The sequence below is a fragment of the Schistocerca americana genome, chromosome 3 (genome assembly GCF_021461395.2).
Source record: "Schistocerca americana isolate TAMUIC-IGC-003095 chromosome 3, iqSchAmer2.1, whole genome shotgun sequence".
Taxonomy (NCBI): domain Eukaryota; kingdom Metazoa; phylum Arthropoda; class Insecta; order Orthoptera; family Acrididae; genus Schistocerca; species Schistocerca americana.
The window spans coordinates 472,110,607-472,125,737 of record NC_060121.1 but is presented as its reverse complement, the minus strand read 5'-3'; the positions used below and the strand labels follow the sequence as shown (position 1 = coordinate 472,125,737).

General features: G+C 41.6%; 1 protein-coding gene across 1 annotated transcript in view; it reads right to left on the bottom strand.

Annotated features, from left to right (window-relative positions):
* LOC124605332 (low-density lipoprotein receptor-related protein 6) overlaps positions 1-15,131 on the bottom strand; it is a 329,566-nt gene that overhangs the window by 73,599 nt on the left and 240,836 nt on the right. The window contains exon 2 of the mRNA XM_047136938.1: positions 4,265-4,350. Within this exon, the coding sequence (XP_046992894.1) occupies positions 4,265-4,350 (86 nt within the window). The remainder of the gene's footprint in view (positions 1-4,264; positions 4,351-15,131) is intronic.

Here is a 15,131-nt window from a genome sequence, read left to right as displayed (position 1 = left end):
TTAGAACGAGGAAAGAGAAGAAACGGAGACATCACACTAATTATATGGAAGAATATGACGATTCCGAAATTATATTAAAAAAATTGTACTACTACTTTTCGATCTCATGTTTGAGAAACTAGAGCGCATGAATGAAATGTAAACTATTTACTAACATAAAATGTTTTGTTTGCAGTATGCCTAATAGGAATTTGATACTGGTACTTCGTGTATTATATTCTGTCGTGTTATTTACGTAAATGAGGTTCCAAATGGTTCAAATGGCTCTGAGCACTATGGGACTTAACATCTGAGGTCATCAGTCCCCTAGACTTAGAACTGCTTAAACCTAACTAACCTACGGACATCACACACATTCATGCCCGAGGCAGGATTCGAACCTGCGACCGTAGCAGCAGTGCGGTTCCGGACTGAAGCGCCTAGAACCGCTCGGCCACAGTGGCCGGCTTTAAATGAGGTACCTATAGATAAAAACGACCATTTGTGTCAAAACAGCCTCGCTTATTTTGTGTGTGTTACAGAAAAAACATTTGTCTGAAGCTGAGGGGGAGGCCTTCTTGTCCCGGATTCTGACAGGTGATGAAATCTGGGTTCCCCATTTTGAGCCCGAAACAAAACGACAGTCGATGGAATGGCGCCATTCCCACTCCCCACTGAAGAAAAAACTCAAAGTAACTGCTTCTGCCGGTAAGGTCATGATCACAGTCGTCTGGGTCTGAGAAGGTGTGATTCTCATTGATGCGATGCCAAGAGGCTGCACCATTAATTCAGAAGCACATGTCAACATATTAACAAAACTCAAGACGCGCTTCCGATGACGTCGACACCACAGCAACCCTGGAGATGTTTTGCTGCAACACGATAACGCTAGGCGCCACACAAGTCTTAGGACTGCTGAACACATCGCTAATCAGGGCTGGACAGTGTTACTCCATTCACCGTACAGCCCTGACCTAGTCCCCTCGGACTTCCACTTGTTTGGACCATTAAAGGATGCCATTCGTGGAAGACTTTTCGAGGACGATGAGGAGGTGATTCACACAGTGAAGCACTGGACTTCACTACCAGGACAAAGGTTTGTACCGACAGGGCATACACACCCTTGTTTCGCGCTGGAAGAAGGCGACAGAACGGGGTGGAGATTACGTGGAAAAATAGGGTGTGTAGATAAAACAACATTCTTTCCATGTGTGTAATTCTCATTATAGTCAATAAAGAATTGTTGGAGGAAAAAAATGCGGCACATAACCTTCTGGACAACCCTCGTATTTTAGAAAAAAATGGTTTTTTAAATTTTTGTCGTCCTATCTCAAACACTCGTGTGGGGGGGGGGGAGGGGCGCCTCTGTCAAGTTTTCGCCCAATTCGGAAATATCGTAGATCCGGAGTTGGTTGCCTCCTGGTGCAGACGTAACTGGCGCCAGTGCGGGCGGCATCTTTCGGCTGCCACTCCCGCAGGCAACGTCCGGCACGCCGAAGAGAAAACAGGACGGGCCGGTGGGGCGCTGAGCAGCTCAGTCGGCACCCGCCAGAGGCGCCACCGACATCGCCGCCGGCGCCCCATTGGCGCCTCCGCTTTTTGTGCCAGCCTGATCCGCCAGCGTCTTTTTATTGCACGAGTCCGGCTCTCCATGATGGCCTATCTCCAGACATTAAGTGCAGTTCATTTTTGTTCTGAAACTTCTCTAAGTCTCGTTCCTCGTATCTGCTTGCACTTTATATAGGCAGCTTCTTGTTTGTTGACGAGCAGTCTGAGGGGACACGGCACGCAACAATCCTACCCGCATGCGGCATCGCTTATATGCTTCAGCAGGGAAACTGTTTCTCCGATGTGGTCCAATGGATATCACCGTGAATGTGGTCTATCGTATTACCACTGGGTGATGGAAATAGATGACTGCAGACGACCTGTTATTGTAGGGAGGATGTATAAAAACCATCCAGCAAAACGTCTACAGCGTATTCGAAACAATCTTTGCTACATGAGGGCATGCCCACATGTTGCCAAGGTAATTGCGAGTACACTGGACACATTTTGCTGGGAAGACCTCACACATCCTCCTTACAATTCCGATCTGTTCCAAAGTGACTTCCACATTTTTAGAGGCCGTCGATTTGTTTCGTACAAAGAGGTGCACGCCTGGGTGAAATCATTTTTCCGTAGGAAAGCCACAAACATTTTTCCAGGGAGGCACTGACCATCTTGTATCACAGAGGTATAAATGTATTAACAGTTACGTCAATTACTCTTGAAAAGTCAACTGCTAACACCCCCCCCCCCCCCCCCCCCGCCAGACACGTGCAAGTTTGAGCACGTCAACATGTGTCGGATTGTCTGAGACCTTGATAAGCATACTGAAGTGGATGCTCTTGCTGGCTATCCACGTCTCACTCTTGATCAAGATACAACACAGTAATATGTTAATGACACATACAAGTGACAAAGACACTTAGAATCATAAAGTCGGATATGGGATGACTCCAGAGGCAGTACTAGCTATGTACGCTTGATCTTCCTTTATTGGAATTCCCACAGAACGGGCTTTGTACAGGCAGATGAACAGGCGTTAGACTTCGGTCCCTGGCGGGTAGCCATGCGAACTCCAATCTCTTTCCATCATCCCAGCCTGCGGTTTAAAAGTAATTTCTTGTCAGACGTCGTGTCTACTCTGAAATCGCGCTGGCAAACATCTTGTCGCTGTTGTTCATCGGAGCTCAACAGCGCGGGTATTTGGATCCATAGCTTACTTCGTTGTCGAAAATACACAGTAGACGGAAAAAATATAACTTTACCCTAGGAACAAGCCTCGTATATACATATAGTTGGTTTGATTTGCATTGGGATGATAGGATTTTTTTGTAATGGAATGGTATGAAGCAATGACCAAGCGAGCGCTATACACTGAGGTAACGAAAAGACATAGGATAGCGATATGCATATAAACAGATGGCGGCAGTATCGCGTACACAGGGTATAAAAGGGCAGAGCACTGGCGAAATTGTCACTTGTACTCAGGTGATTCTTGTGAAAAGGTGTCCGACGTGATTATGGCTGCACGACGGGAATTAACAGACTTAACGCGGAATGGTAGTTGGGGCTAGACGCATGAGACCTTTCATTTCGGAAATCGTTAGGGAATTCAATATTCCGAGATCTATAGCGTGAAGAATGTGTCGAGAATACTAAATTCCAGCTATCATTTCTCACCACGGACAACGCAGTGAGTTATGACCTTTACTTAACGACCGACAGCAGCGGCGTTTGCGTAGAGACAAGCAACAGTGCGTGAAATAAGCACAGAAATCAATGTGAGGCGTACGACGAACTTATCCTTTAGGACAGGCGGCGAAATTTGGAATTAATGGGCTTTGTTAGCACACAACCGACCCGAATGGCTCTGCTGACAGCACAACATTGTCTGCAGCATATCTGTTGGGCTCGTGGCCATATTGGTTGCACCCTAGACGACTGGAAAACCGTGACCTGATCAGATGAGTCACGATTTCAGCTGGTAAGGGCTGATGGTAGGGTTCGACTGTGGCGCAGACCCCATGAAACGATGGACCCAAGTTGTAAGGTACTGTGCAAGCTTGTGGTGGTGTCATAATGCTGTGGGCGATGTTTTCATGGAATGGACTGGTTCCTTTAGTCCACATGAATCTTTTGAAGACCATTTTCAGGCACTGATGGACTTTATGTTCTCAAACAACGATGGAACTTTTATGAATGACAATGCACCATGTCACCGGGCCACAATCGTTCGTGACTTGTTTCAAGAACAGTGTGAACAACTCGAGCGAATGACCTGCCCACTTAGATCGCCCGACATGAATCCCATCGAGCATTTGTGGGACACAATCAAGCGGCCAGTACGTGCACAAAACCCTGCACTGGCATCACTTTCGCATTTACTGACGGTTATAAGGGCAGCATGGCTCAGTATTTCTGCAGCGGATTTCCAACGACTTGTTGAGTCCATGCGATGTCGAGATGCTGCACTACGCCGGGCAAAAGAGGGCTTGACACGGCATTAGGAGGTATCCAGTGACTTTTACCACCTCAATGTAAGCCTCGTACTTACACAGAGTTGGCTTGATTTACACTATCTATACTATAGCCACATCAAAGTGGCTGAGCTACAGGGTATCTTCGATATTAACTTTTTCAATAATGCGAGCGTTTTAGAAACATTTACCAGTACGTTTTGAGAGTCTTAATGAGGATAATGTTCAGCATTTTTAGATCAATGGACAGGATTACTTACCCTGACGATTGTAGAAATCTTCGTCGGTTTGGAGACATTGGCAATCCGAATCTCTTTGGAAGTGGCGAAAATCAGGTACGGATACGCTGTAAACAAAAATTTTAAATATTAACAATATGCCAATTTTGTGCTTTCATTAGTTAAAATTTAAGCAAACAGCGCAGGCATAATTTTTAAGGGTGGTTTCATGAGCTCTGAAACGACGAATGATTAGCCCGTAATGAAATATATAAGCTACAGCTGAAAAAAAAATAGTTTATTTGTGCGGTTCACACAAATTTGTACGCATCTGCATTGCAGAAACCACGGCTCCATCCCTTCATCGGGTAGTACAACACGCAGCAATCCCACCGAGCGAGGTCGTTAAGTCGTTAGCATTCTGGACCCGCTTCCAGGACGACGATGGTTCAAATCCCTGTCCGGTCTTCCAGATTTAGGTTTTCTGTGATTGCCCTAAATTGCTCCAATGCCGGGATGGTTCCTCCGAAAAGGGCACGTCCGATTTCCTTCCCCATTCTTTCGTAATTCGGGATTGCGCTCCGTCTGTATTGACTGGATTGTCACCGGGACGATAAACACTAATTGTCCTTTCTTTTTTTGTTTTGATGGGATCCATTTACGAATGAGCTGCCAGCTTAACACCAATTGCGGTAATGCAGCTACCAAGTTGGCTACCGGAGTCCCCACCTCCACAGCTTCATTATCGTGCAGCAACTACTGTCCTTGGCTTATGCGCATAAATTATTTGTGGTACCCTTTGGCGTTTGAGAGGTGTACGTTATACACAGTTCTCTTTTTATTAGCGTAAATATTGCACGCATTTTTGTCGCCGAAAGTGAATGCTTCTTTTTTGGTGATTTACCACGAAACTCTGCGATATTCTTCTCAAGAAATCATTGCGGTTTTTCACCAGAAACACGGTTTACCTGAAAGGCAACTGCGAATTTGTCTCGGTAACCGTGGTTGGTTTTAAGACGCTGTGTGTCATTTTATTTGAAGTGCGAAATTAATGTATTTGAATGAGTTGTAACCTGGCTTTGTGACAAAACCTGCACATGGGTCGCGTTTTTCTCTTTTACAGTATGGAATTCACGTTTGTATCAGTGCCCCTACCATGATTGTAAGAGACAGTTATTAAAGACGCCATCAGCTGTTGCTTCCGACAAACAGATGTGTGGATCATAAAATGTTATACGATTACAGTTTTTCACTATGACAAGTAACAGAGGCAGCTTGAAAATGCCCAACTGTGCGAAATAATAGCTCATAGATAAAGCAAGAAATAATCATTTTATTTTTTAAAAAAATGGTTCAAATGGCTCTGAGCACTATGGGACTTAACATCTATGGTGATCAGTCCCCCAGAACTTAGAACTACTTAAACCTAACTAACCTAAGGACATCACACAACACCCAGTCATCACGAGGCAGAGAAAATCCCTGACCCCGCCGGGAATCGAACCCAGGAACCTGGGCGAGGGAAGCGAGAACGCTACCGCACGACCATTTTTTTTTTTTAAATCATATAATCTACGCAGGAAATTTATCTTCCTCAAGAAACTTTAGCTGTGTCTTTTAGAGAAAATCCTAGATATTAAGTCGCCTAATGAGAAAGCGTACAATCAAACAGACGCACGACTGTTTTATATGTTTAAAAGTAAATCACCTGCGCCGGAATCGGGAGCTAACTCGTGTTGTTGTTTGGGTATGGTACGTCACAATCGCGAATCATTGTAACAAAACTTGCAGCTGTCCTTTTCAGGGGTACGAAAATGACTAAAAATTCATCACACACAAAAGGGGATTATTTCCGTAGGCAGGCTGTAAATCATCAGTAAAAAATGTTTCTTTTAAAATCATGCAGAAGTTAGGCTATCTAATTGGAAAATTAGGTTCGCTACATTTTTCCCAGAAATTTTACTTTATTCTATTAGCTAGTAAGTGAACGTTTGTTTGTTCGAAAACTGAAACAGAAGTATAAGAGAACAGCATTATGGTTCATCTCTAGTAGCAACTAGTTGTGATATGTATGTTAGCATAAATTATCGACTGCATAGAGGTGCAAACAGGTCCACAGTGGCTTGGGCAGCAGAAACCTCCGAAATAGGGTGACACATAAGCTTGCCTTGCTACTTCAACAGCAAGCGAAAGTGCTGTTCTTTACTTTTCTGCAGTTCTTGTGTGCGCCGACGGAAAACGAAGTGGCCCGTTGAATGCCTTCTGTAGTTGCAGCACTCCAAGAACTGCAGTTGGACGACAGCCGGAAGCTGGGCGTTCAACTTGGAGGGGTAAGAAAATACGCAAGTCGGCCGAAGGAGCCAGCATTCCAAAGTCGAAGAGAGCGCCGTGGGAAGGCTACGCTTTTGCGTCGCGTCATTCTTTCAAATAAGCGTCCCTGTTTCACTTTTTCTGCGCCCTCGAGAGGGGCAGCCGATGAAAGACTGCTGGCGTCATTCCAATGGGGGAGTGTGACTTCATTCACTGGCGGACACGACTCAGGCTGAGACCGCTGACAACCGGCGGTTCCAGCCGAGAGGGCTCTCAACGCTCCCATGCTGTCTAAACATGCGCCTGTCCTATCATAGACTTTTTTTCTTCCTGTCACTCAGCGAATAAACGCATCACACTATTGCAAAACATGTTATGTCGTCTTTTGCTCCGATGACACCGAATCGACTGCATGCTTTGTTTTGACATACTCGCCGAAATTTCTATATCGAAACTGTGCTTGTACGCTTCTCCCCCACCCCCGTCCCACGATTTTCTTTTCGCTGACGTTTCCCTGTAATATAGTACAGTGAACTCTAGAATTACCAGCCTCTATCGGCGAAGTCCCTATCTCTGTGATGCTATGGAACTCAACCACGGAAATAGTCGTCCACAATCATAATGGTGGGAGAGATGTAGTTGAAAAAGGGAGGAGATAGGTCGAAGCACGACAAAACTCTTACAGCATGTGCAATTTTACAAAAACTGTGTTCGTCAACGTTGACTAGAATACTCTCTTTCAAACTTGGAAATCATCGGGAAGAAAACAGAGAGAGCGACAGGTTATCTACAACTTGTACAGAAAGGGGCAGCAATAATAGTCGCAGGACATTAAAGGGAAGCAGGAGTTGAGAAGGGCGTCAGACAGAGTCCCAACCTATCCTCGATGTTATTCAATCTTTATAGAGAACAAGCAGTAAGAGAAACAAAGGAGCAATCTGAAAAAATTACTGAAGTTGGAACGGCACGCAATAAAAGCGTTAAGGTTTGCCGATGACATCATAATTCTGTCAGAGCCTGCAAAGGACTAGAAAGATCAGTTGAACCGGACTGGATTGTGTCTTTAACCCTAGCATGCATGGTGCCGAAAACACACATGAATGCATATGCAGGGCCTCCAAGGCCCTGCCCTAATTTAAAATTTTCCTCTTTTCAGATAACCGTTCTTTGGAGTTAAATTTATTTCTGTCAAATTTATTGTCATATTGAAAGATTCCTAAGATACAGTAACAGGATCTGGTGGGACTGATTAACATTTTATTAATTTTTTTTTAAAAAAGTCTAAGAGTGAATTTTTATTAGTCACATCCATTTACATACAACATATACAAATAATTTTGTTAATTCTCTTATAAGTTGCAGTTTACATTTTATAATATTTATTGCAACCAATTTCTTCAATTAAAACATACGCATTATTCACAATATTATGTATATAGGTACTATTTTGACAAAAAGTTATTATTCATTGTTCATATAAAATTGGAAATTTTTTAGTTTTCAACATGTGACAAACAAGAAGCACAAAGAACGCCACTATGTTCCTTACAAATGTTGGTTTTACACTTAATGCATGTCATAGCAGTTTTCCTGCGTTTATTATATGAACAATAATTGGATCTTCTTTTTCCTGAACCAGGTAGTTGATTCGGCAATATGACATCTTTTTGAACACCACATCTTTGCATTGCATTAACGATTTTATTTGGAAGATTAAAAATCTGGATACAAAGTTACATTAGTGGTCTTACCATTTCCTCTGCTAAATCTCTTAGGGACAAACACCTTTTATCACTTCTTCCACTATGGTATGTCAGATGTTGGGCGGAAAATAAAATTTCACTGTTCACTGCTGTGACGTCCATCATACTCATCCATCATGCAAATGGCCATCTTCTTGTTTGTCTCTTGCAAGTGTAATAACGAATTTTCTGGTCCATTTGATTTACTCCACCCTTCGTAGAGTTATAGAACTTTATTATATCTGGTTTCTTTTTTGCATGAGTTTCATCAATGTTTCTGTCGTGATGCATTGTGCAAATGAGAACTACAGACTTTTTCTTTTTGGGACCATAACTCACCATTGTAATGTCACCTCTAAATGAAAACAAAGAGGAATGAATCGCTCTTGAGGCAGATGGTTTCATCTCATTAGGAATTCCTGGTTTATTTTGTTTGATTATTCCCACCACTGTAATTTGCTTCTGAAGCATCTCTTCTGCCAGCTGCACACTAGTAAAGAAGTTGTCAACAGTAATATTTTCTGATGATCCTTCAATGCTTTTAGCAAGATCTTTCATCACATTCAATCCAAGATTTTTCTGAGTAGGTTCATTGGGCTTCCTTCCCGTGTAAAAAATTCAAATGGCTCTGAGCACTATGGGACTTAACATCTATGGTCATCAGTCCCCTAGAACTTAGAACTACTTAAACCTAACTAACCTAAGGACAGCACACAACACCCAGTCATCACGAGGCTTTCCCGTGTAAACAATTCCGTCTAAAGCACATGCAGATGTAGCATCACATAACCAAAATATTTTTATGCCATACTTGGCTGGTTTAGAGGGCATATACTGGGTGAAGCTGCATCTTCCACGGAATGGAACTAGCTGTTCGTCAACTGTGAGCGAAACATTGGGAATCATTCTATTTCTACACTTGTCAAGAAATAGTTTCCATACATAGCGAACAGTTGCAAGTTTGTCATCTGCAGATCAAGCTTCATGGGTACGCCTGTCATCAAATCTAATCATTCTCCTTATATCCTTGAATCTATTTACTGACATGGTGACCTTATATGTAGGATTTGCCATTTCATCCCAGAATAATTGTCTAATAGGGACATCCCGACTCTTCTCAACACCAGACAGCAGTAAAAGACCAAGAAAACCCTCCATTTCAGCAAGCGAAACGTTTTTCCATATTTTACCACGTAAAGTAGCCACACTTCTGTCTTCAATATTTGTGCAGTTGATGATTTCCTCTAGTATTTCCTTGGAGATGAAATAGTCCCAGGCATCCTTAGGTTTACAGATTTTCAAACCACGGGCTGGACCAGGTGCCTTCTTTATGATATTATGGACTGGCGTACGAAAAGTTGCAGGAGGATCTAATTTCCAAATCGTTCCATTCCGACTAATGTATGTGTGGCCTTCTATACCTGTTTGTGGTGGTTCTTCATTTTCAGAGTCTGATGAAGTAATATTATTGGAAGGACTGTCATTTGCCTCAATATTCACATCTGCAGGTTCATTGGCTGATTCTTCACTACTTGCGTCTTCAAATATATTTCCTTCCTCGCAAGAATCATCTTCTTCAAACCACTGAGCCACAACACTTTCAAAACTAGCTGCATTTGCACGTACTGACTCTCTTGCTTTGCGTGTCGAAGCCACAGCAAAAGGCGTGTCTCTCGAACAGCAGCTTGTGCAGCACGAAACAAGTCATACTTGTAACAATGTGGGCCTTGCAGCAACAAACAAACTACAGTAACAATGAGGCTGACAAGAGCAGCACAGGATAACAATACTATGCAATAATAAAACATTTGATAGCAAAAAGATCAATAGTACACCGACATCGCCAGTATGTGAAAGTAGTGTGTATTATTTTTTAGTTATACTATTACTACTACAGCTACTGCTGCTGTTGGCACTCCTGTTGCTGGAAATACCACTACAGTTACTGTTGAATTAATAACTGCTCCCAAACAAATTTTGAAGACAATATAGGCTAAAGAACATTTATAAATGTGTGAGGGCTTCTGAAGCCCTGCTTATGCATTCACGGTGTATGGGTAAACGTATTGAATTATACAAAAAACTTAAAAAGGTATCTTGTTCAGACTTGATATGAGGAATGTCACAGTGTTAGTGAAAGAGTACTGGAAAGCAGTTTGAAATCAAACAAAAAATTACAGAACTTTTTTAAAAATGAAGACATACAAGGGCCTCGGAGGCCCTGTATATGCATCCTAGGGTTAAGAGAGGTTATACAATGAATATCGACAAAAGTAAAACAAGGGTAACGGTATGTAGTCTAATTAAATCAGGCGACACTGAAGGAATCTAATGATACACTAAAAGTAGGAGATGAGTTTTACCATTTTGGCAGTATAATGACTGTCGACGGCCAAAGAGAAGTGGATGAAAAATGCAGACTGGCAATAGCGAGAAATTAGTTTTTGAGGAAGAGAAATTTGTTAATATCCAATACAAATTCAAGTTATTAGAATTTCTAAAAACAATTTACGAAAATCTTTTACTCCCTAGAAGGCATTTACACAAGGCAAACTACGATGAAAAGCTATATTTCGATTTTAAGTAACGATCACCTTCATATGTAAAATACGAGTTGAACACGATCTGCAAATACTAATGGTAATCGCCATGCTGCGACAGACGCTCCTGTATAAAACAACATGAATACGAAAAATTTTGTTTGGTCAGCAACGAAAGGACTGAGCCAGACTGTACGCCATATTCTTACGAGACGCGAGTTGAACAACCCCGCTGTACCAGTAAAAAGCACCCTAATCAATAACTAGCAAATGAACGGAAGGTAAGTTCAGCCAAAAGATGCTTTATACGACGGCACAAAAGTTGAGAAAGACTCAACAGGCTGGTTGATAAGTAATACTCTTTCAATTCTTGTGCTGTTGCATAAGAACCTTTTTGGCTGAACTTGCCTTTCATTCATTTGCTATTTACTGATTGGTGTGATTTTTACTGATACAGCCGGTTTGTTCAACCTGCGTCTCAAAATAATATGGCGTACAGCCTGGCTCAGGCTTGTAGTTGCTGTTCAAACAAAATTTTTCTTATTCATGTTACTTTCTACACGAACGCATGTCACAGCATGACGATTACAGCTGTTATTTCCGGTTCGTGCTCAACCTCCATTTTGCCTGCGCACCATCTGAAGATGGCTGCTACTTGTAACCGAAACAAACTAGTCATTTTAAGCGTTTTATCTAAATGCGGTCACGACATTAAAAGATTTTCTTAACTTTTTTTAATTTTAATAAATTACATGAATACCGCTTCCTCCATTCCTAACAACATCAGACCTTACCTATAAAGTTAAGTGTTAAGGAAATATCTTCTGAAAGTATTTGTACTGACAATAGGAGAAGAGAAGCCTTTGAAGTGTGGTTTTACTGGGGAATGCCGAAGATCAGGTGGGTAGACCGAGTAATTAATGAAGAGCTACTGCAGTGAAATGGGGAGGAAATCGCTTTGTACCACCAAATGATACGGTGATAGGATACGTCCCGTGGTATCAAGGAATTGTTAATTTGTAATTGTGGAAAGTGTGTGGATTAAAAATTGTAGAGTGACATCAACACACGATTACAGTAAGCAGGTTCACTTGGATGAGGAGTGTAGCAGTTATGCAGACGTGAAGAGGCTAACACGGGACAGACAAACTTTGAGAGCTGCATCAAGCAACAACACCAATTGAGTAGAATTAGTAGCCTACAATTCCTGATCATTAAGTTGGTGCTCCAACCTCTTGGATGAAACTTTAATCCACCACACATCTCTTACAGATTAGAAACTCAAAACAGAGGCAACTGTGATCTGTCGGTGGCTTAGGAAAACTAACTTTGTTGCTCCCTTTAGTGATTTCCGCGAGGATCAGATTCTGTGTTAGTCGTCTGTCCATTCATTCCATATCAGCGAACAACAACACTAATAAGACGTGCACCACACTATGCTAACACTTTCAATGTTCCAATTATACATGTGATACGTCGGCTACAAGTCAGAGGCGATGAAATGCTACACCACATTCACAGAATATTTGAAACTGAATAACACGAAAGAATAAATGAGCTGTGTTGTAATAAAAACAAACGATGTCAGTCACTACAAAATGAAACGTGAAAGGAAGAGTGGTCAAGTCTCATCGGTGTGGAGATCACTTAAGACTGAGCAACGAGCATTTGTATGAATCGATTTAGGGAAATCAAGGAAAACCTAAATCTGGATTGCCGAACCGGGATTTGAACCGTGTTCCTACTGAATACGAGTCCAGTGTGCTGGCCACTGCGCTACCTCGCTCGGTCAGCCATCCAAGGACACCAGCAGAATCCTGAAAACGACCCCAGCAAAGAAAAAGAAACGTCGATAACTTAAGAAGTTTTAAGAGGTATACGACGCCGCCTAACGACTCAAGACTTTATCATGAGAAACCGATATTAAACGTTAATGCTTTTGTATATAAACTTCAATAGTGCACGTCGCATTATTTTAACAATCATTGCTTACTAGTTTCGGCTGAGAAATCAGCAGACTTCGGATCAATTAAAAGAATGAGTGCAGTGTCTAATCACAGTATTGGGTGAAACCACATTGTTATCAATATAACAGCCGGTCGCGGTGGTCTAGCGGTTCTAGGCGTTCAGTCCGGAACCGCGCGACTGCTACGGTCGCAGGTTCGAATCCTGCCTCGGGCATGGATGTGTGTGATGTCCTTAGGTTAGTTAGGTCTAAGTTGTTCTAAGTTCTAGGGGACTGATGACCACAGATGTTAAGTCCCATAGTGGTCAGAGCCATTTTTTAAACTACTGGAAATGTAAACATGAAACGAATAACGAACCGCTTGCAGCAAGGAACGCCTTTAGTGGCGATCTGCGTCTCGAGCATGTTGGTTCTAATATGTGATGAACGCAAAGCAAAAGCAAAATTGACCGCAAAGGGAAGGAAACAACTGTAAAGAAAAGGCAAATACTTATCTCCCAGTTAGAAAATGAAATATTACTTGCAGAAATTGCTGACATTATTGGAAGAAGCAGGGCAACTGTGCTGTCCATAGCATCGCTATTTAGAGAAAGAAATACTCTCATTAATAGCGAAAGAAGCAATCGACCACAGATGCTCATGCAAAGATACGGCTGTGTGTTAATGACGATCGTAAGGAAAGATCCTAAATTGACAGCTTCTATATTGTACGTGCATGTTAATGATCAGCTCGGGAAGGAAACCGCAACAACGGCTTTCCGCTATATTTTAAATAGTGAAGGTTATGGAGCCACAGTACCTAGAAGAAAACCATACACCAGCAAGAAGAACAAGAAACTGAGACTTGAGTTCGCTCGAGAGCAAATAAGCAAGATCACAAGTTTCTGCGTCGGCGTATTGTTCACAGATGAAAGGTAATTTAACATATTTGTAAATAATGACAAAATTTGGGTGTGGAGAGGAGCAAATACTGAGCTGGCTCCCAAGCACATTCAACTCACAGTACGGCACGGCGATGGATGAATTATGATATGGGGATGTACGACTACATCTGCTGTTGGGCAACTTTTTTCTGTTAAAGGTAATGTTGATAGATCTCAGTATTTAAATATCCTAAAGGAAAATCTGCAAAAAAGTGTTGATACCTTAGGTTTAGGCACAGACTACTACGTTCAACAAGACAATGATCCTAAGCATACAACGGAAACAGTTCGTCTGTTATTGCTGCGTCATATTCCCCATGTTATCAAGTTTCCAGGACAGAGCGCTGACCTTAATGGAATTGAACATCTTTGACGTACGCATGAAAGAGTGGTCAAAAATAAATAAATAAAAAAGCAAAAATAAGAGTGCTCTGAAACAATGTTTACACCAAGAACGCCAAAATATTATTTCAGAGACTGCCAAAAAGATTGGTTCATTCCATGCCAAAGAGGTTAACAGAAGCTATACATAGAAGAGGGATGCCTACAATGTATTAACACTGTCATTATATTCATGTACGCAACAATTTTCTTTGAATGTGTGAATACTTTTTTCCTCCACAGTGTCAAGACAGCTGGCACAGAAATTTTATTTACTTTTGGCAGAAGGCTAGTTAAGTTAATTCCTCTTTATATATATATATATATATATATATATATATATATATATATATATATATATATCGACTACGAAGGAAACCTCATACTGTTAGTATACCAAATAACATCTCTGGTCGTGTTCTTTAGTTCTAATAAATAAAGTTACTCTACATGAAAAGCGGCGTGTAATACTTTTTCCCATAACTGTATATTGGTAGTCTTCGTGACTATGACGTCATGTTTTCAACTGCTACAAGCCGCAACGTTGAAACAGATGCGCTGCAGCTGCTCGATGAACGTGTGTCCAATATTAATTAATAAAGCATTTATAGTTGAACGGCGATGAAAATATTCCTGGCCACAATTCCGACTTCTCGAAGAGTTAGCAGAAACAAGACACGATTGAAAAGAGACAGATGTGATGATGCGTGAAGTCGTCTCTGCAATACTTCATATAAACACGTTTATTGCGAAAAAATAACAAATATAATATTACCCCCCGAATGAGATTTTCACTCTGCAGCGGAGTGTGCGCTGATATGAAACTTCCTGGCAGATTAAAACTGTGTGCCTGACCGAGACTCGAACTCGGGACCTTTGCCTTTCGCGGGCAAGTGCTCTACCATTTTTTTTTTTTTTTTTTTTTATTCACTAGAAACAGTAACAAAAATGGCTACAATGAAATGACATAAATAAGGTGACAGATAATTGCAGTCATGAATTACAGATTCAAAAAATGAGTCTTTAGTAGTAGCACAATTTAGCAGC